The sequence below is a fragment of the Mauremys reevesii genome, linkage group 6, assembly GCF_016161935.1.
Source record: "Mauremys reevesii isolate NIE-2019 linkage group 6, ASM1616193v1, whole genome shotgun sequence".
NCBI classification, from domain to species: Eukaryota; Metazoa; Chordata; order Testudines; family Geoemydidae; genus Mauremys; species Mauremys reevesii.
In genome coordinates, this window is record NC_052628.1 from 125,907,465 (window position 1) to 125,932,505 (window position 25,041).

General features: G+C 42.1%; 1 protein-coding gene across 5 annotated transcripts in view; it reads right to left on the reverse strand.

Moving 5' to 3' along the window:
• The window catches only part of PIGG (phosphatidylinositol glycan anchor biosynthesis class G), a 129,309-nt gene that overhangs the window by 100,780 nt on the left and 3,488 nt on the right, over window positions 1-25,041 (reverse strand). For all 5 annotated transcript variants that reach the window (XM_039545180.1, XM_039545181.1, XM_039545182.1 and 2 more), the window contains exons 3-5: window positions 9,201-9,410; window positions 6,848-7,036; window positions 3,765-3,906 (exon numbers count right to left, since the gene is read on the reverse strand). In XM_039545180.1, coding sequence (XP_039401114.1) covers window positions 3,765-3,906; window positions 6,848-7,036; window positions 9,201-9,410 — 541 coding nt within the window. The remainder of the gene's footprint in view (window positions 1-3,764; window positions 3,907-6,847; window positions 7,037-9,200; window positions 9,411-25,041) is intronic.

Consider the following 25,041-nt stretch of genomic DNA (forward strand, 5'->3'; position numbering starts at 1 on the left):
AGATCACCCTGACTCTTAAGGCAAAGACAATGAACTTTGGAAAATACAAGGAAGCAAAAAGCCACTGGAGTTAGCTATGACTTAGACCACATAGGGAACAGAACCCTCTGAGCATATGAACATGGGATTCTCTTGGCCTGAAAGGCAGGAGCTGCTGGTAACTTGATCTAAGTGAGAAACCTGCTTATGTAAAGATTGTAACTTGCTAAAATTACGTTTTAGTGACTGAAAACATGTTTTGTTTGTAACCATAACTGTCTTTTATTCTTGCTTAGAATCACTGAAATCTCTGGTCATGTCTACACTAGCAAGTTTACAGCAGCACAGCTATACCGATACAGTTGTAAGGCCGCTCGTGTAGCTGCACTATACCAACAGGAGAGAGCTCTCCCATCGACATAATAAAACCACCTAAATGAGCGGTGGTAGCTAGGTAGGCAGGAGGGCGTCTCCAACCAACATAATGCTGTGCAAAATGTATGTCGCTCGAGGGGTGCTTTTCTCACATCCCTGAGCGACATAGGCTTTGCCGACATCAGTGGAAGTATAGACATGGCCTCTGTTCCTCATTAATAAACTTTTTCTTAGTTTTAATACAAACCATCTCAGTGCTGTTATACTGAACTAAGTGAGAGCTTTCAGCAAACCTAACAGACTGATGTGTCTGGAGGCAGGAAACAATTTCTGTGAGTGTCCAGCGAGAGAGAACAGACACTGCTGGGAGACATCTCTGGGGAACTCATGTTCACAGATTGTTACCTGTAAGGCAAGATTTAAACTGGCAGAGCCTTGAGGAGTTTGCTGGCAAGGCAGACAGGCTGCTGGTCAGGGGCCTGATGCATAGTTTAGCAGCAACAAAGCTCTCATTTGCTGAGACAGAGGGTAACAGTGGCTTACAGTTCTGGGAGTCCTAAGCAGAATGTCACAGACCGTTTCTATTTATTCCCATGTTCATTCAAAATGCCACCTACAATCCTTAAGTCTTCTTTGCATGTAATCCTTGCATGCTAGTCTCAGCAACTTTCAGAATGTCATTAAAGACAAAAATGCATCTGACGAAGTGGGTATTCACCCACGAAAGCTCATGCTCCAATACGTCTGTTAGTCTATAAGATGCCACAGGACTCTCTCCTGCCATTAAAGATAAAAAGTTACCAATGAAGTATTCCAGTGGGTAACAACTGGTTGATATGTAGATTATACCAAACTTATTTAATAGCAATTGGGATTTGCATCTCCCTGATACATTACACAAGTAATACTTGACCAGCACACTAATTCAAATATAACTGCCAGTAGGATTACCCAATTTGCATAAACAAGATCTACCAAATTAAACATAGCCTGAATTATTTGCTCATTTGCAAGAGTAAGACCATTTAGAAAGAGTGACTAAAATTCCAACTAGAGAGAGAATAGATAGCAAGGGAAAACTACATATGAGTTGCAAGGCTCACTATTAGTAACATAAATATCAAGGGACAAAATGCCATAACTTCACAAGACTCTTCAAGGTGTCATGCAGTTGACATTGATAACATTTAACTGGGAGCAACAATCAGCTCTTGACTTGGTTATTTCAATATCTGAAAGCAACCCAACTGCCCTTGTTGACACAGTGTTGAGTGCATCAGCTGGACACCAGCTCTGCAGATGGAAGTGCATCAGCTGTGCTGAAGTAACTTCCAGCAAGAGGACTAAGCCAAGTATCTGAGGGCAAGATTTAAAAGCAAGAAAGTCAGATGTCATAGCAAATGGGTGGCGGGAGGCCAGGGAGCAGGGGACAGAGCAAATTTATCTCACTGTAACTTAATTTAATTGATTATTTGGACAAAGTGTTTGAATGTAATTAAAAGTTATGCAAACCGTGGAATAAATATCTTTATAAACACAAACAAGCCACAGTGACATTCCCTCCCTTTTCCTCTTACTATGGACTAATGCACTTTTCACAATGGAATGTGGTGTCCATCAGAAAAACCTTTAGTGCCGTACAATTAGAAACTTGACCAACAGATTGACTACACTCACGCTCAGCCTTCTGCATTCCGGGATTGGAGCCAGGCATCCACATTGTCAGTATTTCAACCTCTTGCCCCTCTACAGCAAGACCCCACTTCTCTCCCTAACACCCCCAGTCAGTCTTTAGTCCTCCCACTCAGCCCCGGGAACGGACATTACTGCCCCACCACTGATCTGGGGCACAAGAGAAGGGCAGGAAGCAGCTCTTCTCAGGGAAAGGCAAGGTTAGGCAGAACTCGCTTCAAGCAGCAATTCAGTTCCAATCTTGTCTCCTAGCGGCCAATAATCAGCCTACTTCTTCAGAAAAGACCCCTTTAATAGACTCCTGAAGCCTTTGGGAAGTTAGCCAGTCCTAAAGTGACGGCCACATGGAAAACAGATTGTTTCTTAAGAGGCTAAAACACAGAGGTCACGTTTTAGCAGGACATCAATGCACACCAAGGATAGTAAACACACAAGGCCAATGTGTTACAGTTTATTTCTCTACTAACGCAAAGCCTTGTTAAACTATCTGTAAAGAGAAAGTGTCTTATGTAACGTAACGATCTACACCAGGAGTAGGCAACCTATGGCACGGGTGCCAAAGGCGGCACGCGAGCTGGTTTTCAGTGGCACTCACACTGCCCGGGTCCTGGCCACTGGTCTGGGGGGCTCTGCATTTTAATTTAATTTTAAATGAAGCTTCTTAAACATTTTAAGAGCCTTATTTACTTTACATACAACAATAGTTTAGTTATATATTATAGACTTATAGAAAGAGACTTTCTAAAAATGTTAAAATGTATTACTGGCACGTGAAACCTTAAATTAGAGTGAATAAATGAAGATTCTGCACATCACTTCTGAAAAGTTGCCAACCCCTGATCTACACCAATGTATAACAAAGCTTTGAACCTGAAAGTTTAGAGCCATTATGAACTAAACTAGAGATGAAAGCATATTCTAAAAGACTGTTTAAAAATCACCTTCAATTGTACAGTTCTGAATAGTTTTTAATAAAAAAGAGACTGAAATTCTTCCATCCTTACTGTGACAAAGTGGGGGTTCTGTCTGTACCACTTCTGAAGTGTGGATATTTTATGAAATTGTATCATGAAGTTACCATGTCATGGAAAGCCTACATGTATGTGGATCCACCATGAATTAGCATGATTGTGTCATGTCTCCACCAGGCCAGAGAGAAGGGTAAGTGATCTGCACTTAACAATTGTCTATTCAGAGTAAAGCATCTTGGGACAATGGGTTTGTTCTAGATGGAAGACACTTCTTCACCTTGTCGAAAGGGAAGGGGGTTTGAGAGCTGTGGAAAATTACATAAAGGCACAACAAAAGCAGCAGGCGACCCCAGCAGCAGTCTATAAAGGGACTCAGAGGATGAACTGGGGCTGGGGAAACTGAGCACCCGGCCAACAGCTGCCATTCTCCAGTTGCCCAGCTCTGAAGGCAGCGCCGCCACCAGCAGCAGCAGCACAGAAGTAAGGTTGGTAAATCAGTAAACACGCACGCTGCTATTAGGCCACATCAGGAATTGCAGTTCTACCAGAATCAATGTTGGAAAAAGGATGAGCAAGTAGAAATCACAGACACTTGTTCACATTTCAAAAATCCGCCTGGATAGAGATCAGAGGACCAAAAGAAGAGGTAAGTCATGTCTGGGAAAACCCAGACATATGGTGACCCTACTCACAGCAGTCCTAGTGGGTGGCCAGAAAGGGACACTCGCTAGGATCTGTGACACTTACCATTTCTCTTTTCAAAAGCAGAGCTGATAAATAGCAGAGGTGTGTGAACTTCTTCCTCTGAGGAACCTCCATGACTGCCTGTTTCGGACATCCCATGATCACCACACACAATAAGTAAGTTGGGCAAAGAAGATTCTTCTTCCTGCAACTCGCAGAAAAAAAAGGTTTCAGTAATATCAGACATGCACATGCTTCAGAAGAATTTTATTATTTTTACCATTTTAATAAAAATATTTCCTCTAATAATTTGTTTTTAAAATGGCTCTGCTTCCAGAGCAGATTAGCAGAGATGCACTCAGCAACTGCTGACTGCAGTACAGGTACATTGCCAGGATGTCGGATTTTGACACTGCTTCCACTCTTCTCCTTAATTTTGAAATTTTAAAGCAAGGATAGCAGAGGAAAAACTCCAATTCTTAAAGTTTTTCTCCTTTTTAAAAAAAAAAAAAGCATAAATTTGTTAGTCTCTCAGGTGTCACAAATACTCCTATTCTTTTTGCAAATCAAGTGTGGAGCTCTTGAGCCAAATGAATGGTTTCAAAAGAGAAACGGATCCGAGACAAAACAATAGTTACTCTAACAAATACTAGGATCTTTCAGAGTAACCAGCTAGCTCAGGAGTTAATCCTGTTCTTCGCAAACAGAGGCGCTGCTGTGGAGAAGAGCCTTTCTGAAACTACTAGCCTCAGAGTCAACCAAAAAAAACAACAACAACAAAAACCACCTAAGTAGAACACACACATTTCGTTTTCAGAAAAAATTCAGCTGCACTTTTGAACATTAGGATTGCAGTATAATATTGGCTTTTGTGACATGCTTCCAGCTGTGCCCTCTGCCTAAAACAGGGGCCTTATAGAGTGGAGGGGAATTGTTTTTCTAGTCCATGAGCATTTGTGCTGTGTTACAGAGGAAAATCTTCAAAGCATTTTAGTGGAGCTCCTGAGCCAACTAGACAGCTTTGAGGATTTTGACTTTTTTGCCGGGCACTTCCACAAAAATCCTGGGCTTCGTGAAAGTAGACACTGTTTTGGCTAGAGATCCTCTCAATCTTAAGACTGGAAAATACATAAACTGCCAGTTCAAATTTCAGTACACATCATATCGACAAAAGCATAAGAGCAAGGAAATGAAGTCAAGTCATTCAACCGTATATACTCTCGGTTCCTCCACCTAGAAACAAACTTCACCACAGAGAATACACCACCGTAACTCTGCCCCAGTAATGGTAACAGCTTTCCAGCACCCACTTTCCCCTCCCACGCCATAGATTAAGGAGTGTGATTCCCCAGAACTGCGCAGAAAGGATAGAGGTGATGAAGTTAGAGCTATTTGTGGTGGTGCTGGTGTTGAAGTGCTGGGAACCTGGCATTCGTGCTGGGGCAGAGTTAAGGTTGCAGTATGTCTACAGTAACGTACTACTGGGGGAATTCTGCGCCACTACACAGGCGCAGAATTAATGTTTCCCACCGATTTCCCCCTCCCTCTGCAGAGTAATTGATTCTGACGGGAAGGCAAAGGGAAGCTGCAAGAGGGATCATGCTGTAGTCACACCTTTTGCCTACCGGGGCTGATGCAACACCAGAAGAGAGGGCAGCTGGCTCACAGGCCAGAGCAGCTGTGGAGAGGGAGGCTGCCTTCCTCACAGCACCCTGCCTGGGGAGCCAGGTGAGGAGGCACAGCATATGGGGTGGACGGACAGAGCAGGGCACACGAGGCTGCTGGGCAGGAGGGGTGTCACACAGATGGGCTAGTGGGGAGGAGAGACTAGGGCAGGATCACAGGAGCTAGTGAGGGGCTAACACTGAGCCAGGGCTGAATGGGTGTGAGGATGCAGGACCACAAGGGGACAGAGGCAGCTATGCCTGGCTGAATGGGGAGCAGAGATGCAGGGACATGTGGGGAAAGGGGCAGATGTGCCTGACTGAATGGGAGAGACTAGGAGTCAGCCAGGGTCTGCATGGGGGAGGCTCCCCAACTCTAGAACAATCCCTGCCCCTCCCCCCAAAAAACCCCAAACTGTTCCACACTTCTCCCACCCACATCCAACAACCCTCCAAATTCACTCCCAGGCTCCTTCCCAAGCAATTACTTTCCCCTCCCTCAGCTCCTCCATTACCCCTGACTCCCCCAAGCCTTTTCACTACTTCCGAAGGGTGCAGGAAACACGTTTCAGTATTGTGGATTAAATGAATTATTACTCAAAATTCTGTACTAAGATGCCTAGTAAGGAATCTATTTGTCAAAAAACATTTCCTGAATCTTTTTTATTGTCTGTATTGTCACAGACATACTTGCTGACAGATATTTTGAAATAAATTACTAAAATGAGTGAAACTGGCATGATGATAGTGTTATTTTGACAAATAAAATATGCAGAGTTTGCAGAATTTTAAAATATGATACGCAGAATTTTTAACTTTTTGGCGCAGAACAACCCCAGGAGTCCTAGCACATGATGGTTCTAGTAGCAAAGTAGCAGCTTTCAGTGGAGTTCTGTTAGATGCTTTAACTTCATTTCCTCCTTTTTGTAGCTTTGTGTTAGTTATAGCTGAACTTTAACTGAGTGTTCTTGTGTGTTAACACTGATCTGAAACATACGCACAATTGCTAGCACTGCAGAATGGAAACACATTGCACCCACATTAAAGTGATTTAGGTTGATACCCCTTATCACATTAGATTGATTGTGCTTATATAGTATTGTAATAGCTTGAACATTTTAAAATAGGACCTGATCCTGCAGAGTTTTGACAGTCTTTTCTTCCTATGACTTCGATAGCAGCTCCTGCGTGCTCACCACCACTTTTGAAAAGCAGGTTACATTTAGGAGCCTAAATATGCCTTTAGGCACCTAACTTTAGGCACCTGCTTTTCAAAGTCTTGGCCAGTGTACTCAAGAATATCTGTTGTGAAAGTAAAATCTTTAAAAACAGGAAATATTGCTACAGCATTACATACTTCCTGGGGAGTAAGACACGCCAATTTGAAGTATACTGAAATAACTATCACCTTAGTCTTCCAGGAATATTATAGCAGTGTTAGTCTATCACTATTAGATTTGTGTCCAGAAGTAAGTGTTTCACCTTGGAGAGGAGTGAAGTATGAATCTTCTTGAGGATGTTATCCATTTCATAAAGCTTTGGTCCCACCAATGGGCTGTTTGGTCCAGTCAGATGACCAATATGGTCCAATCCTAGGTAGTGAAGTATTAGTATATCCCAGTCTTCTCTTTTTAAGACACTATCCAAATGCCTGGTAACATTATCATCAACCTTGTAGATGAAAGTAAAACATTTTAGAAAAATCATATTCTACTACAAGTAAAGGAAAATTAAGTTGCTTCATTTGGCACCACGTTCAAGCTCCATAGAAGTTAAGTGAGAACTGCAGGGTGCTGTGTAAATCAGCTTGAAGCCCAGAACCTTAACTGTAGGTACCCAGTTTTAAAAGTCTTGGCCCCCACGTCACCCCTTTCAGCTGAAGAGACCCCAAAACAGATAAGAACGTATATATACAAAAATCAAAGAAAACAGGGCTGTCAAGCCACTGAAGGGCATTCCTTTTCTTAAAAAAACAACAGTTTAACCTTTTGCCTAATTTTCGTCCCTTACTCCCCTGTGTGTCACATCTGTCTCCTTCTCTACTGATCAGTAGGGAGTACTGTCTCCAATCTTAACTCTTTTGTGCTTCTACTGGTTTTCATTGGAGGAGCCCAGCCCCTCCCTTCCCATTCACTCTTGATAGCTTAAAAACTTTAAATTGTTTCTACTCAGTTTGACAGCCCATTTTGAGTTTTACATTCATTCTAAGTTCTTCTCATTTCAAAAGAAAAGCTTTGTAAACATTCAGTTCAATACTAACTTGCCTACTGAGCAATCAAGGCCTTGTAACAATGGAATAATACACACTGAAAGCTTCAGATCATGTCAACGTTTCTAGAGGAGCAATGGATGTAGTTAAGAGGTGAAAAAACCATTTCCACTAACTCCTGCAGGCCTAACAAAGAGAGTTAGCCTTTCAAACACGGAAATAGAAAATACTTACGGCAGCAGCCACCTAACGGTCTCACGGTTTACTGAAGGAATTACAACTTCCAAATATTAACTGAAATTGTGGACATTTTTCCAGTTTAATATTCAACACACGGAAACAAGTGACTTCAAAACTTGATTATTTCCCTCCTCCCTTTTTGCTAAAATAATTGCACAAGCTACGGGAGCTATACAAAATCAATGCTTTCTAATACTATCTGAACTATGGGATTACAAATTTGGCATGGCACATAGCACTGGTTCTAACTTTGGTAGTCCTTTAAGCCACTAAATTCATGTCAGAAATGAAGTGGGGGAACAGAACACAGTAATTAGACTTACATGATGTTTAAGGTGCAAAGACACACAACTGGCCAGGAGAGGGCAATATGTGTGGGGGGAGGTGATAGGTGTGCGGCAGGAGACCCTGTTTTCTAATGTTCAACTGCATTAATTTCTGTTGTTGGTGATTTGTGAGAAACCAAACTTTCAACGCTGTGACTGCACTTTTGCCACTAGTCCCAGACTTCAGACCATGAAATCGTTCAATCCCTGCCACTGTAATCTGATCCTTTAGAACAAGATGGAGAGTTTAGCACAAACAGGCTTATGTAGAAGGAACAAACCAGTGCAGTAGCCTGCTTACATCTGCATTTTACCCTATGTGTGGGCCAACATGCCACTGCACTGCCCCATGGGAGCACAGAGGCATTTTGTTTAAGAAACACAGTTCCTCCCAGGGCTCCTGCATTGCATTGGAATGGGTGTGCAGGGAAGAATAGTTTGAACCACTCTCATGTAGGAGCTGTACACTTCCCCCATGCAGCCAGCTGGCTACCACACCCCTGGCCTTCTGCAACCAGTTGCTCAGAGGAGGGAGCCCCTGGGCTTGCTTAAGCACCCAAAGCTGCAACATGGATAGCCTTTGCAGGACAGGCATGAAAACATGCCTAGCTTTGTTTAAAATTCCACAAAATGATCTATTCTCCCACCACTACAAAGCTTTGTGGGTAAATCACATGAATATTAAAGAGGAGTTATTCACAGATCTCCTGCACATTAATGGACAAACAAAATGGCATATGCTTACTCTTTTCAAGTTAATTAGGCCTGGAAAAACTGTTTTTTTTAAATGAGCATGCAGCTATACTAAGGGTTTTCTATTGCTCCCCCATGATTACAGTATCCAAGCACCTTCCACATGAAATTCATGGGAACAGCAAAATCCCTAGTTTCATACTGTGAATACTTTAAAAATAGGGTACATCAGTCCAGTTTTCAATTAGTAGCCAATGTCTTGCATACTCCAAAACATGGCCGATGGTTTTTGAGAAGAAAGTATTCACTAAAGGTTTGAAAAAATTGTGCACTCAGTATATAATTTGACTTTGTAAAAGTGTCTTACCTCAGTATAATCTGACACAAAAAATGATGTTGTTCCATCATATTCCACAAAATGCTTTGGAAACAGTTTAACCCAAGTGTCGTCACCATAAAAGATTATTCTTTTCCCAGCTGTTTTTGCCTGCCATATCAGGTTGTCTTCCAAGAGTGCTGGAGAATTAAGGTTCATGATAACATCAATGAAGCCAGGTATGCTACCAGTCATCAAAGCCTAGATTAAAAAAAGTAAAGTAAAGTAAACAGCAGAAGCTAAGATACTTGTGTGAAAAAATAATGAGGTAAAATTAACAGTGGCCAGGTTGGGGGAGGGGGGAAAGGGGGAAGAAGAGAATCAGGCTTACAACGTCAAAGCCTAATAAATGAATTAACCCATGAATTGCCATACCAGCATCCTGTCTCTGACTGTGGTCACTGGAGGGGCTATACTGAGAATGCTCATTCAGGGCAAATTGCAAAGAATAGGACAGACGATCCGCAGAACTGGTGGGTTAATCTATAATTAGGTTTCACCAAGCAGGTAACCAAACAGCTTCTGTAATGTCCTCCTGGTTACCAAGAAGCCAAAACACAGTTCTCTTTAAGCAATCCAGCCTTTGGCTCCCACCCAGACAGCCAAGTCTAATATAGTGAGGGTTAAACCTTATTCGCCATATATAAAGATCTACCAACCCCAAGAGACCATTACCCATCAGGTCAATGAATATTTCAGATCTTACCCAAATACACACTTACTGCCAAATCCTTATTAACTAAATCTAAGATTTATTAATAAAGAAAAAAAAAGAGTTTCTATGGTTAAAGATCATTATATATACAGATTTGAGTAAAGTCCTTAGGTCAGTTTCATAGCAGAGATGGTGAGGCTGCTGATTTGTAAAAATCATTTTGGAATCAATTTAAAAGGTTATAGTCCAATAGGCAGTCCATGTGCAGAGTTTGTTCAAATTCTTCCATGAAAATTGCAGGGTTAAGCCAGAGCAGACTGGAGACTTCAGTCTTACGGGTTTAGACTTTCCAAGTCAAAGTTTAAGCAGATCTGAGATAGCAGGGATCAGGCCCGAAACTTCCTTTATAGCTTGAAGTTCAGTAAATAAGCCTCTTGGCAGCAAATGATCACAGCAGGCCTTCCTTGGATGAAGAATAAGTAACGTACACTGTTGCTCTGAAGCTAACCTTTGTTTCCTAGGCATATACTGGTAACTAGTTGCATTCATTAGAATAGGGCAATTAATCATTCAAACAGTTCACAGGTAATTTTACTATGCAGAATCACACATTTCAAAGAGAAAATAAGGCAGGGCTCAGCAACCTTTCAGACATGATGTGCCGAGTCTTCATTTATTCACTCTAATTTAAGGTTTCGCATGCTGGTAATATATTTTAACGTTTTTAGAAGGTCTCTCTCTGTAAGTCTATAAACTATTGTTGTATGTAAAGTAAACAAGTTTTTAAAAACGTTTAAGCAGCTTCATTTAAAATTAAATTAAAATGCAGATCTTATCAGTTTAGTGCAGTGGTTCTTAACCTGGGGTGCACACACCCCCTGGGGCAGGGCCGGTGCAAGGATATTTTGCCACCTAGGTGAAACTTCCACCTTGTGCTGCCCCTCGCACATCGGTTCCTTGAGGGGCAAATCCCAACGAGCCTTTATAGACCCCAGGGGCCAGCCGTGCCCAGGAGCTGCTCCCCAGACTAGGTTCTCCCCTCCCCACCCCCTGAACTCCCCTGGAGAGTACATGCGCTCCCCGACTCCCTCCTCGCCACACTCAGGCTCTGCAGCTCCCGGGAGTGTGAGCCCACTGCTGCCGCCCCTCCCGCAGCAGGCTCAGGGCCCCGCGCCCCGGTGGCTCACACTCCCAGGAGCTGCAGAACCCGAGTGCGGTGAAGGGGAACCGGGGGGCATGCTTGCCGCCAGTCTGGGGTCTCGGCCGCTGGCACCGCTCAGCCTCCTGCCAGCCTGGGGTTCCGTTCACTCAGCCGGCAGTGGGCTGAGCAGGACTGGCGGCCAGGACCCCGGCTAGCAGCCGCATGCCAGGCAAAATCAGCTCATGTGCCACTTTTGGCATGCGTGCCGTAGGTTGCCGACCCCTGAATCAAGGCAATAATATTACACCACAAGTATCATTTAAATGATATCCCCTTTTGATCTCTGAATCAGTAGAATACAGCAATGCAACATTATAGGCAGGAACAGAAATTTAGCACCTACAAGCTAATTAGATCATGTTAAAATTTTAACAAGATATAGGTAAACACAGACAAATACAATTACTTTCAACTTTTAATCCTCTAACAATACAGACCTACATACCTAGGACTCTAGTCTATGTAACATGGCCCTGTTATCTATCTACAAGCAATGGCCCTGTTTATCACTTCAATACTCTTCTAATATGTCCTCCTAAGGATTGCTTTCAGGTCAACCAGCCTGCTGGTTCCTTAACCGCTAGTTCAGTATCACAACAAATTGCCATACCAGAGGGCATCTAGTCCTGTACCCTGTCTCTGGCATTAGCTAGTGCTAATTGGTTTACATGAAGGCACAAGAAATCCCATAATAGATCATTTTCCCATGGGGGAAAGCCCAGGCAATAGTTGTATTTAAGCCCATACAGACACAGCCCATAGTAAAAGTTTATACACTTACAACACGTGAGGATAAAAAATTTACAGTCCATAATGTCACTTAGGGACAGGTATATTCACATACTATGCTTTGAGTAGCAACAAGAAAGATTCCTAATTTAACCGATTTTGTGGAACCTTAGCAAATGTTAAGGATGACTCAATTAAAAAAAAAAAAAGTCTAATACATTCAAAAGAGGAAACAAAATTTAGGAATAAGGGAAAGGTGTATTAATCATGGATGGCAAGAGTTTCTAAAGAACAGTCTAAAAATAAATATTTGAGGGGGCACAGAAGTTTTCAAACATCAGCCCACAGACAGCTGTCAAAAAAATTTGCAAAGTGAGAAAGTTTCAGCCCAAGGAAGCAGAAGCCTTCTTGTTTTCACGGAAGTAAGTGTTTACAGTGATAAAGTATTGTTTATGTCTCTGCTGGTCCAAAAATATCAGACTGCTAGCCAAAGCAGAAAAGTACAGCCCTCACCAAGGATTCCAATATAAGTACAAAAGACTTTATGTATTTTGAAGTGGGTATTCACCCACGAAAGCTCATGCTCCAAAACATCTGTTAGTCTATAAGGTGCCACAGGACTCTTTGCTGCTATTTATGTACTGAATTATTTTATTGCATTTATTTTTTTATTCTGAGAACAGAAATAATGTTCTACAATTGACAATGCATGTTTGGCTAGGAAGTTGCTGTATCTTGCAATGCTGTTTTCTTTATGTTTGCATCTTTTATAAAGCTATAGTTATCTGGGCAGAAGCAGTGGGATTCTTTGATGTTAAGTGTACTCAAACTTTTTATCTGAGATGAAATAATTTAAGACAGCCTCCAGGTTTGTGTACAAATAGCATGAATCAGGAGGGGGGAAATCAAATGATTAAGAGTTTTACAAAGAATGAAATTCTAGGATCCTACCATTTTCTTTATATTACAGTCTATAATATTGTTGGTTAGTGTGATAGACCCAGGCCAGTTGGGAAGAGCAGAGTAGTAGAAGGGAGATCTACTGGCCACTGGATAAGCAGTTTTCTGTTTCCTGAGTGATGAGAGCAGGGGCTGCTCCAGGCTAATGAGAACACCTGACTCCAATTAACCTGCTAAGAGTCAGGTGAGGCTCTTAAGCACCTGACTCTAATTAAGGCCCCTCTGATGCTATAAAAGGACTCACTCCAGTCAGGCCAGAGGAGAGGAAGTGTGTATGAGGAACTGGGAGCAAAAGGCATGCAAGAAGCTGAGAGTGCGTAGGCACACTGCTGGAGGACTGAGAAGTACAAGCGTTATCAGATATCAGGAGGCAGGTCCGGTGGTGAGGATACAGAAGGTGTTGGGAGGAGGCCATGGGGAAGTAGCCCAGGGAGTTGTAGCTGTTGCATAACTGTACCAGGAGGCACTCTAGACAGCTGCAGTCCACAGGGCCCTGGGCTGGAACCCGGAGTAGAGGGTGGGCCCGGGTTCCCCCAAAACCTTCCAACTCCTGATCAAACACAGGAGGAATGGACCTGGACTGTGGCTTCTACCAGAGGGGAAGGTCTCTGGGCTGCTTCCCAACCCACAGGGTGAATCTGTGAGGCGAGCAAATCCGCCAATAAGCACAGGACCCACCAAGGTAGAGGAGGAACTTTGTCACATTAGTTTTGCAGACTTACTGGTCTGCTGAGCTCAGCAACACTGAACACAAGTTATTCTGTGCAAATTTCCATTTTAGAGTAAAAAGTGTATGCAAAGCACCTCGGATACCAAAATTCAAATTATCTACCCTAAAAATGAATAATCACTATGCAGTTGAAACTGAACAAGTTTGAGACCCAGCTAGAATATACCGATGCTAAATCCACCTATATGGGCTTCAGATCCAGATAACTAATGCTGATATGATCATCACTGCTCCCAAAAAAAGAGCTAAGCAGTCCTGGATTTCTGTTAACTTAACCATCATTGAACAACATCTCATTGCTTCTTTGATAAGAGATATGGTCGTATTGTAATCCAAACTGTGTTCGGAACTTTGACCGGAGTCCCAGGGGAAACAACCGAGGTCACTCAATTAGGATGAACTACAAAGAATGGAGCTGACAATCCCCAAAACTGGTGGATATTCCAGTACTTAGATTTACCAAGCCAGCACAAAACAGCTTCTATAATACCTCACTGGTTACCCAGAAGACAATAACACAGTCCCCTTAAAGTAACCCAGCCTTAGGCCTCCACCCAGACACCCAAGTCAAATCATATTAAAAAAGTTCTACCAATCCCAAAGGATCAGACACATTACTTCCCAAGTTAATGGATATTTCAGATCTTACCCAAATACATGCTGACACCCAATTCTTATTAACTAAACTAAAATGTATTAAAAAAGAAAAGAGTATTGGTTAAAAGATCAATATACATACAGACATGAGTACAGTTCTTGAGATTAGATCCATAGTGGAGATGGTGAGCTTTGTAGTTGCAAAGAGTTATTTCAGAAATAGTCCATAGGTTATAGTCCAATGTTCATATTCAGGGTGATTCCAGATTAGGACTGGAGATCTCAATCTTGGGTTTAAGCTTCCCCTGTATGAAGCATCAAGCAGATCTGAGATAAAAAGGATTGGGGCCCAAGGCACAGCTTGGAGTCCATAGGCGAAGATGACCCATTTCCTAAGCATTACCAATAATTATCTATACAGATTATCATAAAGCAATTGCTCATTTTCCATCAGTCTCAGGTGATTTGCTATACATTTCAAAGAGAGACAAACTCAGTGATAGCCTAGATTTACAGTTCATTTAAATAATATTCCCTTTTGATCTCTGAATCAACAGCTATAGTGACAGACAGAAACTGTCTGTTTACATGGCTAACATTTAACAAGATAAGTACACTGTGATGTTGCACCCCATAATGCTTTATGGAAATATGCTTATGAATGCAAATATGACAACTGGAATATGTTTTATGCTACATATGCCATGTAACATATCTCTGCAACGGTTATGATTTATTGAATATATTCATCCTATTCGTATGCATGTATCATTGTTGTATTTGAAGTTACGAATATTGGCTGTGTACTTGTTTGATTTTAAGTAGCCTTAGTAAGGCATTTGGTCAGCTTCTTTAGAAAGGAATTTGCAAGTTAAGGGCCCAATCAAGAAACACTTAATGAACAACGGATCTTGGAAGACTCCAATCCACATAAGAAGTCTTCCTGGAGACATTCAAGATAGCATGTGGGCAATGGCTGCTGCCTGTAAAAACTGAGTCATGCATGGACATGTGACTTGCCCATGTGACTCCAAAAGTCCATCTTGGAGCTGGATTTTGCATAGAAGAGAGGAGGGGGTCTCCACCCACAAGAGAAAGTCTACTTAATCCCCTGGGAGACCCCTTCATTTTGTCTTCAGCTGGCTCAAGAGATATCCTTTAGGGGTGGAGAGGCTACCTGAAAGAAACTGGAACAAAGGACAGTAACCAGAGGGGTTTGAGTGACTGCTGGGCCCAGACTAGAAGGAGGCTAAACTGTAAGCTTAATGGAACATCTGAGGGTGAGATTTTGTCTGTAATCACTTCCTTACTGTATTAGGTTTAGACTTGCGTGTTTTATTTTATTTTATTTTGCTTGGTAATTCACTTTGTTCTGTCTGTTATTACTTGGAACCACTTAAATTCTACTTTTTGTATTTAATAAAATAACTTTTTACTTATGAATTAACCCAGAGTATGCATTAATACCTGGGGGGAGGGGCAAACAGCTGTGCATGTCTCTCTATCAGTGTTATAGAGGGCGAACAATTTATGAGTTTACCCTGTATAAGCTTTTTATAGAGGGTAAAACGGATTTATTTGGAGGTTCGGACCCCACTGGGAGTTGGGCATCTGAGTGTTGAAGACAGGAACACTTCTTAAGCTGTTTTCAGTTAAGCCTGCAGTTTGTGGGATGTTGTTCAGACCTGGGTCTGGGTTTGTAGCAGGCTAGCATGTCTGGCTCAAACCAGGCAGGGCACTGAAGTCCCAAGCTGGCAGGGAAAGTGGGCTCAGAGGTAGTCTCAACTCATCAGGTGGCAGTCCCCAAGGGGGTTTCTGTGACCCAACCCGTCACATATACTCATACAATTAGTATCACCTCCAATTCTCTAACAATACAGGGCTGCATTTCAAAATTCTAGCATGGAGTGGCCCTAATTACCATTCACACACTTTTCTAACGTCTCTAATGGTTGACTCTGGGTCAATTAGCCTGCAAGCTGCTTAACCCTTTCTGGCTATGCATCACAGCAACAAAGCCCCACACAGACTGCAAAGCTTTTATGGTAAGCACTGCTCGGAGCCTGCACCCCCGAGCCTCTCCCCAACCCCCTATCCCAACCCTAATCCTCCTCCCGCCCTCCAAACCCCTCAATCCCAGCCCAGAGCACCCTCCTGCACCCCCAAACCCCTCATCCCCAGTCCCACCCCAAAGCCCGCACCCCCAACCAGAGCTCTCACCCCCTCCCGCACCCCACCCCCAATTTTGTGAGTATTTATGGCCCGCCATACAATTTCTATTCCCAAATCTAGCCCTCGGGCCAAAAAGTTTGTCCACCCCTCCCTTACATGATATACTTTGTACAGAAGTTTTGTTGCAATTATCTAACGGTGGCAATTATCAATGATACACATGGTCATATTTCAATCCTACAGCATCACAATCCACAACAAAGGTTAATGGAAATAGGGCAGCAGGAATCTGTGGAATTCCTGCAGAACTGTTAAAAAGCCCTAGGCCAGCTGTTCTTTTGTGGCTCCAGGTGCCATCCAATGATATCTGGGGACCAGCGTCAGTCCTGTCCAAAAGGCAAAGAGGCATTAATTTACTGCTGCGGAAAGATTGTTTTAACTATTGTGGCATTAACTCTTCTATCTGTCGCTGGGAAAGTTTTTACTTTGGGCTTGTTGACCCAAGCTGCTGATATATTAAGGAGCAAGAGAAGACCACAACAAGCTGGCTTTACTTCTGGCTGTTCCATGACGGAACAGATTTCACAGCACGACAGCTTGTTGAGAAAACAAGAGAATTCAAGCACCCCATTCAAATTGTATTTGTGAATATCAAGGCAGAGTTTGACTCTGACAGGGAATCACTCTGGCTGACCTTGAAACTCGCAGGACTCTGACAAGTATTGTAGAACATTCCATCTCTTAAATGACAACTCCTCAGGCTGTGTTCTTGTAAATGGGAAAAGAATCGCCTTCCTGCAAATTAGGTCAGATGCTCAACAAGGATGTGTTGCTGTCCCAGAACTCTTCAATGCCATCATAGACTATGAGCTTAACCACACACTAAGTAAATGTCATTCAGGCATACGCATTGTTAGGAAACTGGAGAGCCCCGAAACAGGACACACCCTAAGACACTCCTTTTTCCCTGCAGTGAGGACCTTTACCCTTTCTTGTTTTTAATGTTATCTTTTTAGTATGTGTTTCAGGTTTTCCAGCAGTAGGGGAAGCCATGATTATGGCATGCCTGTCTTAGGGCACATGTGTTGCCTACAGTACTTAAAGTGAGTTAAAAGCTTTTTTGTGGGATGTGGTGAAGTGGTGACAGACTCTAGACAGAGAAACGGATTCATCTGACTGCAGCCAGTATGCCTCACCAGGCCACCCGGCAGGAAGTGAGATTTTACTTACTCACTATAATTGTAGCCTATGATCATGTATTTAGGTCTTACTGTCGTTTTCAACAAATTGTTAAAGCCACCTGGTCTCTCTCGAACTTGAATGAATTGCTCTGGGGAAGGGCAGTTCATAACAGCCTAAAATACAAAGAACCTCACTGACACTGATTTTGCCAACAGCACAGCACTAGTCGTTGATTCAATGGACAAGCTGATTGCAGTACCTAAACCCCTGGAAAGTTCACCTGCAAAAATCAGCCTGAAAATTAATTGTGGCAAAACCAAAATTATTCTAGTTGGCAACTTCGAACAGGCTGTGGGCTCCAGCATTTAGTGGATGACGACCCAGTAGAGATCGTCAGCAATTTCACCTATCTGGGCTCTGTTTTGGATAACATGGGCAGCAAAAGAACTTGAAGCTTACACTGCAAAGGTGTTGTCAGTAATGGGGCGCTTCATCAAGAATGTCTTGCAAACCAAACATCTTGATTAGCAGAGACAAGATGGGGATGAAGCTATACAATGCTTCGGTGGCCTGAGTCCTGACCTATGGGACTGAAACATGGCCCCTCACTATTTAGATTGAAGAGACATTTGGACGCCACTCAAATGAAGCATCTCTGAGGACTGAAAACATAAAATGGTTCAAATTCAAGTCAAATGAAGAAAGCCATCTTCTAACTAATTAGGTCCTGCTCTCTCAAACGATTGCTCAATGCTCTCTAAGGTAGTATGGTCATTTTCTCTGAATGCCTACCAATCTTCCCTGTGAGAATCATCTTTGACTTGAATCCAATGAAAGCAGGATGGAAAAGACACACAGGCATCCCCAGAAGGCCTAAAATATGATGGTTGGACAGCATCAGACACCTGTCCCTAGCAGGCATTCTACCTTGTAATACACCAGCTTTGGTTCAGGACAGAACATAATGGAGGCCTGTAACGCATTCTGTGGCGTCTATGCTGCATAGACAGCACAAGAACTAACTACCTAGCTATGCAACTAGAAGGGATGTAAGCTTTTTCATTTTTTAAACAGACATTTGATTCTGGAGAATAATAAAAACCTTAATTCCACAATTGCCATGGAATTTTGAGGACAAGAATTTCAACAACCCAGCTGGGAAAGAAACTTGAGAAGTTAGTTCCCTCCTCATGTAATATTTATTCTGTTTAATTTTAACTTTTGTTCTTTGAAACAAAGCTTCTATACAGCATACATTCCAATCATGCAACCAAAGTATTGGAGAGACATTTTAAAGTCATATTATTTTAAAAAATAATAATAATCTTGGTTTCAAAAGCCAGCTATGGTTGCTAAGTGACTATAGAGTAGTTTCTTACCAGATTATTTACATAATCTAAGCACTAAAAGCAAAAAAAAAGAATAGTTAAGTACATAAAGCTTACACGACTCACAAACACATTTTTATCTAATACAAAGAAATGCTTGAACTCTGACTTAAAGATTTCAACATCTTGATTTCAGCATCTTTTAACAGATACTGTTTGGACAATATATTTAAACAATTGATTACATTTTTCATGGAAGTCCTCAGAATTGCTGTTTGAGACTAATGTACTGGGAGTTTAATAGCAGTGATTATGACAGTGAGCCTGGGCACCCCTGGATACCAACTGGCAGATGGCACATCATACTATAACTCACATCAGGCCTGACATACATTGCCCCAACACACGGTTGTCATAATCTGTATTTAAAAGGTGTCACGTGAAGGATCATATGCAACCTGGTAACATATTGGTTCCAAAAATCACTATGTGGTGTAGGTACAAAGGGTATAGAAAGAGTTTGAGACTTGCGCTGGAAATAGGTTCCTAATATATGTTTGGCAGGAAGCACATAAGCCCAGCCTGCCCTAGACCAAGGAATGTGCATTTATCTAATCAGTGTAATCACAGGCAGAGGACAATGAATTCACATTTATATATAAAGGTAAACAAAGCCATCAAGCTAAACAAGCAGGGGAGAAGACCACTTAACAATCACACCATGGGACGGAATCTGCACCCCAGGAAATCTTCATGGCTCTTTAAACAGAGACAATTAACTAATATAAGTGGGAACAGAGAGGTTTTAGTTATCCATCATTGAAGGGACTCAGGGTTCAGTGCCCTGTGAGCCTATGAAAGCTGGATCCTCTTGGCCTGGAAGGAAAGAATAGCAAGAAACTGACCCAGACTTTAAAGTGAGAAGGGTCCATCGTGATCATCTAGTCTGACATCTTGCACATCACAGGCCCCAGAACCTCACCCACCCACTCCTGTAATTGACCCTTAACCTCCTGCTGAGTTACTGAAGTCCTAAAATCTTGGTTTAAAGACTTCAAGTTACAGAGAATCCACCATTTATTCTAGTTCAAATCAGCAAGTGACTCATGTCCCAAGTTGCAGAGGAAGGCAAAAAAACCCAGAGTTTCTGCCAATCTGACCTGGGGGAGACTCTGACGACACTGAGCATCTGGGCCAGACACCTGGGAAAGAATTTTCAGATGCAAGTCTGAGCCCTCCCGATCCAGTGTCCTATCTCCAAGGATTGGAGATATTTTCTAACAGTCATCACGGATGGGCTGTAGGCACTTGATCATACCCATCTCCTCCATAAACTTATCAAGCTCAGTCTTGAAACAAGTTAGATTTTTTTGCCACTACCACCCTTGGAAGACTGTTCCAGAACTTCACTCCTCTGCTGGCTAGAAACCTTCATCTAATTTAAAGCCTAAACTCGTTGATGGCCAGTTAATAGCTATTTGTACCAGTGCCAACATTGGCCCTTAACTTAAATAATTGCTCTCCTTCCCTGGTATTTATCCCTCTTTATTTAATTGACACCAACCATATCTCCCCCTCAGCCTTCATTTTGTTAGGCTAAACAAGCCAAGCTCCTTAAGTCTCCTGCAATAATGTAGGTTCTCCATTCCTCTGATCATCCTAGTAGCCCCTCTCTGCACCTGTTCCTGTTTGAATTCATCTTTCTTAAACATGGGAGACCAGAACTGCACCCATAATTCCACATGAGGTCTCACCAGCGCCTTATATATTGGTAATAACACTTCCTTATGTCTACTGGAAATACCTCACCTGATGCATTCGAGGATTACATGAGCCTTTTTCACAGCCGCATCACATTGGCAGCTCAGAGTTATCCTGCGATCGACCAATATACCCAGGTTTTTCTCCTCTGTTGCTTCCAACTGATATCTCCCCAGCTTATAGCAAAAATTATTTTTGGTCCCTAAATGCATGACTTTGCACTATTAAATTTCATCCCATTTCTCAAGATCATACAAGAGGACTTTCTGACCTCCAGGAGGGAGCATTCCATGCTGAACCATCCCTTCAAATCCTTGTAAGCTTTTTGCTTTTTCTTAGTAACTTGTCTGACATGCTTGTTCATCCACTTTGATCTGCAACTCTTCCCTACAATTTTTTACCCCTAGCTTGGGATGTAGGCTCCAGATAGTTTCTGCAGATTTGACTTAAAGTAACTCAAAGCCTGCTCCACATTCAGATCTTCGAGTTCTTCAGTTCAGTCCACTTCCCTAAGTAATTCCCTTAATTTTTTTAAATTGCCCTTTTGAAATCAAGGACCCCAGTTACTGAACTATTTTGTTTATCCTTCCATTTAGCTGAAACTAAACTAATTCATGATCACTCCAATCAAGGTTGTCCTCTACAACCAGTTCTTCTGTGAGGTCCTTGCTACTTACCAAAACAAAATTACCTCTTCTTGATTTGGTGACTATTTGGTGAAGAATCTGACAGCTATCACATCCAGGAATATCTGTGCCCTACCACTTGTCCTCCAATCTATAGCTGAGAAATTAACATCTTCCATAATCACACAATTCCCAGAAGTATTTATTTCATTAAAAATATTAAAAAGGTCTCTATCCATATCAAATCCTGGGAGTCTGAAGCAGACCAAGTAATATAGGTCAGAAATCGGTTTTAACAAAAGATAATAACTTGCTGAAGTTATGTTTTAGTCACCAGAAAACTTATTTTATTTTGTTTTACTTGTAACCACACTTGTTTCTTTTATTCTTACTTATCACTTAAATCTCTGTTCTTTGTTAATAAACTTATTCTGGTTTTATTATAAAAAAATCTCTGTCATATATTAAAGTGAATTTTGAATCTTCAACTAAACTAGGGAGGGATAGCTCAGTGGTTTGAGCATTGGCCTGCTTAAACCCAGGGTTGTGAGTTCAATCCTTGAGGGGGCCACTTAGGGATCTGGGGCAAAAAAATTGGTCCTGCTAGTGAAGGCAGGGGGCTGGACTCAATGACCTTTTAAGGTCCCTTCCAGTTCTAGGAGATTGGTATATCTCCAATTATTACTTTTATTACTAGTAAGCTGCTGTGTGCCCTCTCTCTTTGGAGGCAGTGAACAACTTCTAACAGTGGCCGGTGAGAGGGACTGGACGCTGCAGAGAGATGTTTCTGGGGAACTTGTGAATTGGAGTTTGTTGATTGTTACCTGCAAGGAAAGATTTGGACTGACAAGGTAGATGAAGTGGCATGTCAAAGCAGCAGCAAAAGGTCTCTCCTGCTGAGGTTGACTGGGGGTAATGCAGTGGCTTATGGTTCTGAGTACACCAAGCAGGACATCACAGAGACATCGTAGAACTAATATTTAGTTGTAATAGACTTCATGCCTACAATAGGGCTCTGGTTTCAAAGGCTCACTGTAACTTACATTTAAACAGAAACCACAAGTGTGGTTTTGGGGGGAGGGATAGCTCAGTGGTTTCAGCATTGGCTTGCTAAACCCAGGGTTGTAAGTTCAATCCTTAAGTGGGCCATTTAAGGAGCTGGGGCAAAAATCTGTCTGGTGATTGGTCCTGCTTTGAGCAGGGGGTTGGACTAGATGACCTCCTGAGGTCCCTGACATTCTATGATTCTAACTCCCTAGCACACAATCTTCTGTCTCCAAGATTATCAGGGTCTTCACTCAAACTACCTGATGAGTCACACTGGATCTGATTGTCAGAGTGAACATTGGGGACCCAGCACTCTACTCTCCTGGTCCAACAAACCCTCTCAGCCAGGTAAAGATCAGAGGTTTCTCTATCCCCACCATATGATGGAATCAACTATCTTAGCTATTTTTAGATCATAGGAAAGTATATCACCCCACTATAAGACAAGCTGGCAACAAGCTGGTAGAGCAATACAATCACCATGCCTCAAAATCTGTCAGTGTCTTAACCCCAAATCAGTTCCAATGATCACCATAGTGTGGCTCACCACCAGATTAAATCAGTTGAAGTATACAAGTAAACAAGTACAATCCAATCTGAATGCACCCATAATGAACACAGTCTTTTTGCAAGACTATGCTGCCACAGTAAAGAACATTATTTCTAGTCCATCAAAACCATAAAATCATGGATGGCAAAACAATTTTGTCTAGTGAACTAACCCACCGCTGGACCCAAGCGCTGACAACTGTGGAGAGCTCTCAAACCTATTCTACAGAAAAGATCAACTACATTTGAAAGAAACTCACGAAGGCTGACCTTCCTAAACTAGACCATTTAGTATTAATCTCTCTGCTACTTCTCACAGAGTTTAGGCCTGTCACATACAATTAAACCCCAGAATCTGAAAAATATTCAAGTCATCACTCCTGCTGAACAGAGCTAGTGTCTCCCATCACACCCTCTCTGGTGAAAGCCAGCAAGGAAAAACTGTGTCCTGTGCTGGGAAAAATAACGAATACCTCTTTCAGAGGAGCAAACCTCTCCAACTATTGCTCACATTCAGCCTCCCTTTCCTAGCTAGAAACACTGAAGCTCCAGAAAAAACAAGACATCTTCAGGCATCCTGGATGCTGAAGAATCTGGCTTTAGACTAGGACACAGCGCAGATGATCCTAGCACTACCAATGATTGTCTCCTCTTTGCAATGTGTACTGGTCATTTATCAATGCTCATACTAACTCCCTCAACAGCCTCAAATAGTCAATAGAAAGGTGCTGCGCATTCATTTATTGAGTATGCTGGAAGTCAACTATTCAGTGTGTTAAAATGACTTCAGTTATTCTTTCCAACAGGACCCAGACAGTGGAGATAGGCTACTGTTCCGATCTCCAGAAGTAGATACCTTCTAACCTGCTTCTCCCCAGCTTTAATATCTATGAGTAATGATTTCAAGAAAAGATAAGGTACCACAGACCCTGCTGCAAACAGCATGCCAAAAACAAACAAACTATATCTCAGTTTCCAAAGACAACCCATGCCATCACAAGAATGTAACCATACCTAGATCAGCATCTGAATGAACAGATGTCAAGGCGGCTACACTCTTCATAGTAATCGATCAACCTGCACCCTTGGGCCTAAAATTCTGGTTGTACAGCTCCAAAGTTATAGGCCCTTCCTAGAGCTACAGAAAAAGCTCTACTAATGATCAGTTAGAGAGAAACCCCTTTCTTAGTATCTTAGAAAGAGTATGAGAGTAATATACTCAAGCAGTGCCCTATCCTTCACCCACTGAAATCAATGACAGAAGATCTCGCATTAAAATCAGCGGGAGCAGGACTGACCCCAACACAAAAAATTTCAACTTTACGAGCTATTTTCTTTAAATGCAACTGTTGCACATTTTCAAAGATACTTAATAACATATGAAGAGTTTGAAGTGGTAATGAAAAGCAAGTTTTATACTAAGGAAACAAGAGGCAATGAAAACCACTAGACCAAGATTGTGACAACCTGCGTTCTATTCCTTGTTTGGCCATTAGCCTGTCAGCTGGCCTACAATAAGTAATTTCACCTCTGTGCCTCAGTTTCCCTCTGTAAAATGAGGAGAGTGGCACCTTACTTCATAAAAAAATGGAGATCTATGGCAGAGACGCACTGAAAGTTAAGTATTAGACAAACATCCACAATTTAATTGTAGTGACCTGACACTCAGTTGGATCAATTTTCTTTAAAAACTCTGCAAACACATTCTAGAATAAATCTGGATTTTAGGTCAAATCAGTTTTCCACCCAAAGTTACAAGGAGGGACTAGAATAGGCTTTTAAAATGGAAGCTATTGGCAAACAACTAGAGAGGCTACTGCCTCTCCATAACAACAGTAAAAATTGCCTAAGTAAAGCTACTTGTAATACCACCTTAGCAGCTCTTACATTGTCAATTGTGGAGCTAATATGTAAAGATTCACTAGTTTAAGAAGTGGTAACCATTGTCATTTCCCCTCCCATCAAGTCTCTTCAGCTTCGTAACTGCCCTCTGCCTTTCTTTGTGGCTTCCTCTCTCCAACTTGCAAGGAAACTTGTGGGAGCTAAATTAGAACCTACTGGTGGCCATTTTTCTCTGTCACCATTACACCAAAAAATAGTTCAGATAGCGATACTGCAGCAAGAGTGCTCTTAAGCTTATTAAAGGAGTGAGATTGAGAATGTAGGGATATTGCAAAAATAGAAAATAGAAAGGAGAATCCTCCGGAGCACCAATCCTCCTCTTCAGCCAATAAAGGCTGCAATTACAGTCGAACAAGTATCGCTGTAAGTAATGGGAAGATAACTTCCTTTCCA